The sequence below is a fragment of the Pagrus major genome, chromosome 4, assembly GCF_040436345.1.
Source record: "Pagrus major chromosome 4, Pma_NU_1.0".
Taxonomy (NCBI): domain Eukaryota; kingdom Metazoa; phylum Chordata; class Actinopteri; order Spariformes; family Sparidae; genus Pagrus; species Pagrus major.
Genome location: NC_133218.1, coordinates 19412513 through 19415993, shown reverse-complemented (window position 1 = coordinate 19415993; position 3481 = coordinate 19412513). Strand labels below are relative to the sequence as shown.

The window sequence follows — 3481 nt, the reverse complement described above, 5'->3', positions numbered from 1 at the left end:
GAAGTGAGGAGAAGTAGTATAAAGAGCGAAAAGTCAGTATAGTAAGGAGGTCCTGGATTGGGAAATGTCGACACATGGGGCACTAACCTTCTGTGCACTAAATGACATAATCCTCTGAAAATGTCCCAGAAAAACCTGTTTTGCAGCTCACTCTCTCCATTAGGAGGACATTTTGTTTTGGACCAAGCAGATGAAACAATACTCTTGCATTTTGATGAGACACTCATGAAATCACCTACATCCCTTTTCGCCACAGTCATATAGTTACTAATAATAGTTTAGGAGCAACTGCATCAGAGAATAAGGCCTTGAAGAAAAAACTTAAGGTTATTTACATAACCCCGGTTCTCTGAGTAATATGAGTGAGATGTCTCACTATGGGATGCACGCCTCGCTGCAGCCCTCAGAAGCATTAATCTCATTACGCCAATCCTGATTGGCTGGTGAAACGTGTCCGTCCGCCTCAGGTAGTCCCCTCTACCTTAAATAGCGCATGCGGACGGCACCACGTCATTCAAGATAAGCACCTCTTCTCACTCGCCCAAGCAAGAAGGGATGTCTGGTGAGACATCTCACTCATATTACTCAGAGAACCGGGGTTATGTAAATAACCTTAAGTTCTCTTTCATAATATTTCGTTCGATGTCTCACTATGGGATGTGGTAGCTCCCGTATTGCCAGACAAGCTTACCTAACGTCCACCAACCCACAGGGAAAAGTACTCTGTTCCAATCAGGACAGCAAAACCGCGCGTGCCACGCACGGCGCGGAGACGTCCAGCTTATAGAAGCGGACAAAAGTGAGAGGCGAGGACCAACTCGCTGCAGCACAGATGTCCTGAACAGAAACTCCCCTGAATAAGGCCCAGGATGCGGCCAAACCCCGAGTCGAGTGCGCTCGCAGGCCCACAGGTGGCTGCAAACCCTGACTCGTATACGCCAAAGCAATTGCCTCCACCACCCAGTGGGATAGGCGCTGCTTTGTGATAGGTTTTCCCTTATGAGGATTAGCCCAGGAGACGAACAGCTGATCGCTCCTCCTGAAACCCTTTGTCCTATCCATGTAAGTGCGCACCGCACGGACTGGACACAACGCATGTGACCGCTGCTCTCCTGGTGAAGCAGCAAAGGCCACAAGGTCAATAGGAGAAATTGAGCCGACCACCTTAGGCACAAAAGCCGGGTTGGGCTTCAAAATCATCCTTACATCCCCCGGGAAGAGCTGAGCGCATGACGAATGCACCGAAAGCGCATGGATGTCACTAACCCGTTTAGCCGAAGCCAGAGCCAGTAACAACACTGTCTTGAGAGACACGTGTTTCAAGTCTGCTCCCTCCAGTGGCTCAAAGGGAGGTCCTTTAAGACCCTCCAGAACCACAGCCAGATCCCATGGTGGTACCAGTGGTCTGGACACGGGGAGAAGCCTGCGCGCTCCCTTCATAAAACGGCAAACCAGTGGGTGCTGGCTCGCTGTTTGCTTCCCAAACCCCACGTGACAGGCGGCGATAGCTGCCAAGTACACCTTAACCGTGGAGAAGGCTTTTCGTTTGTCAATCAGGTCCTGCAAGAATGATAATATCACTCCTACTGGACACTGAAAGGGAATGTGGCCATTTCTGTGACACCACCCCTCAAACACTCTCCACTTACAGTCATACAGGGACCTAGTGGAGGAGGCTCGAGCACTTTGTATGGTGGAAATCACGCGCTGTGAGAGTCCCACAGCTGACAGACTGAGCCACTCAGGGGCCAAGCCCACAGCGCCATGCGTTCTGGGTGCGGGTGGAAGACCGTCCCCCCCCCCTGCGATAGCAGGTCCCTGCGCAGCGGGAGCTGCCAGGGCTGAGCGCACAGCAACCGATATATCTCCGCCAGCCAATGCATCGCAGGCCAATGCGGAGCTATCAAAATCAGTGCGTGGCCGTGCTCCCTCACTCTGGACAGAGTGGGGGGTATCAAGGCCAGGGGGGGGAACGCGTAAAGAAGCTCGTGCGGCCAGGCGTGCGCTAGTGCGTCGACGCCGAGGGGAGCATCCATGCTGCGCAGAGAGTAAAACAGCGCGCACTGCGCGTTTCCTCTCGACGCGAACAGATCCACCGTGGCCCGACCGTAACGGCCCCATATCTGTTCCACAATTTCCGGGTGTAGATTCCACTCCCCGTATACTGGCGCGCCCCTGGACAACAGGTCCGCGCCTGTGTTCAGGGCTCCTGGGACGTGCGTCGCTCTCAGGGAGAGGAGACGACCGCAGCTCCACAGGATCAGTTTGCGTGCCAGCATGTACAACCGACGGGAGCGTAACCCCCCCTGACGGTTGATGTACGCCACTGTCGTCGTATTGTCCGTCCTCACCAGGACATGATGACCCGTGAGAGACGGAAGGAAATGTTTCAGGGAGAGGAACACCGCTGACAGTTCCAGAAAATTTATGTGAGACCGCTGGAGGTCCACGCTCCAGTGGCCCCTCACAGACCGGCCCTCGTGAATTCCGCCCCAGCCCGTCAGGCTGGCGTCCGTAGTGACCACCTTTCTGGACAAGACGGAGCCCATGGGCACCCCTTGTGTCAGAAAGGACGGGACGCGCCAGTGGCGCAGCGCCCTGGCGCACCCTGGTGTGACCAGTATCCTCCGTGCGCCATGACGCACGGGATCTAGCCCGCATGAGGCCACCCAAAGCTGGAATTCCCTCATGTGGAGGCGACCAAGATGGACTACGAGAATGGCAGACGCCATCAGCCCGAGTAATCGAAGACACAATCTGAATTGAACAGATTTGCCTGGATGAAAGAGCGCGAGACATGCCCTGAAATTTTTCACCCGCTCCGCCGAGAGGCGCGCTGTGAAAGTCACCGAGTCCAGAGATAATCCCAGAAAGATTATGCCCTGCGCTGGGGATAGCATGCTCTTTTCCGCGTTTATCACGAAACCCAGATCGATTAGGTGACGTGTGAGAATACGCGTGTGCGCCCTGGCCTCCTGCTCCGACTGTGCCAACAGCAGCCAATCGTCCAGATATGTGGCCAAGCGGATGCCCTGCCGTCTCAGCGGGGCTATTGCCGCTTCTGTGCACCGCACAAACACCCTCGGGCTTAATGACAGACCGAAAGGGAGCACGCGGTACTCGTAACAGCTCCCTTGGAAAGCGAATCTCAGATACTTTCTGTGGGGAGGATAAATCGGGATATGGAAATACGCGTCTTTCAGATCGACAGAAGTGAACCAATCGTTCTGTCTCACAAGGCGCAGCAGGGATGCGTGCGTAAGCATCCTGAACTTGTATTTCCTGAGATATTTGTTCAGAGCACGTAAATCCAGGATAGGGCGAATACCGCTCCCCCCCCGTTTGGGGACCAGAAAATACCTGGAGTAAAAACCGCTCTGACACTGTGCGGGAGGGACGACACAAATTGCTCCTTTGTTTAACAGTGAGAGGATTTCCTCCTGTAAAACGCGAGCTGACTCTCCCTGAGCCTGGGAGTGTA

The 3481-nt window shown here is 54.3% G+C and overlaps 1 protein-coding gene across 1 annotated transcript; it reads right to left on the bottom strand.

The window, feature by feature from the left end:
* Window positions 1–391: 391 nt before the first annotated feature.
* Window positions 392–1746, bottom strand: LOC140994266 (uncharacterized; the record flags this gene model as incomplete). The annotated part of the gene is made up of 1 exon (XM_073463833.1): window positions 392–1746. A coding segment is annotated over one exon (1014 nt), but the record flags the coding sequence as incomplete, so codon positions are not given.
* Between the last annotated feature and the right edge of the window lie 1735 nt (window positions 1747–3481).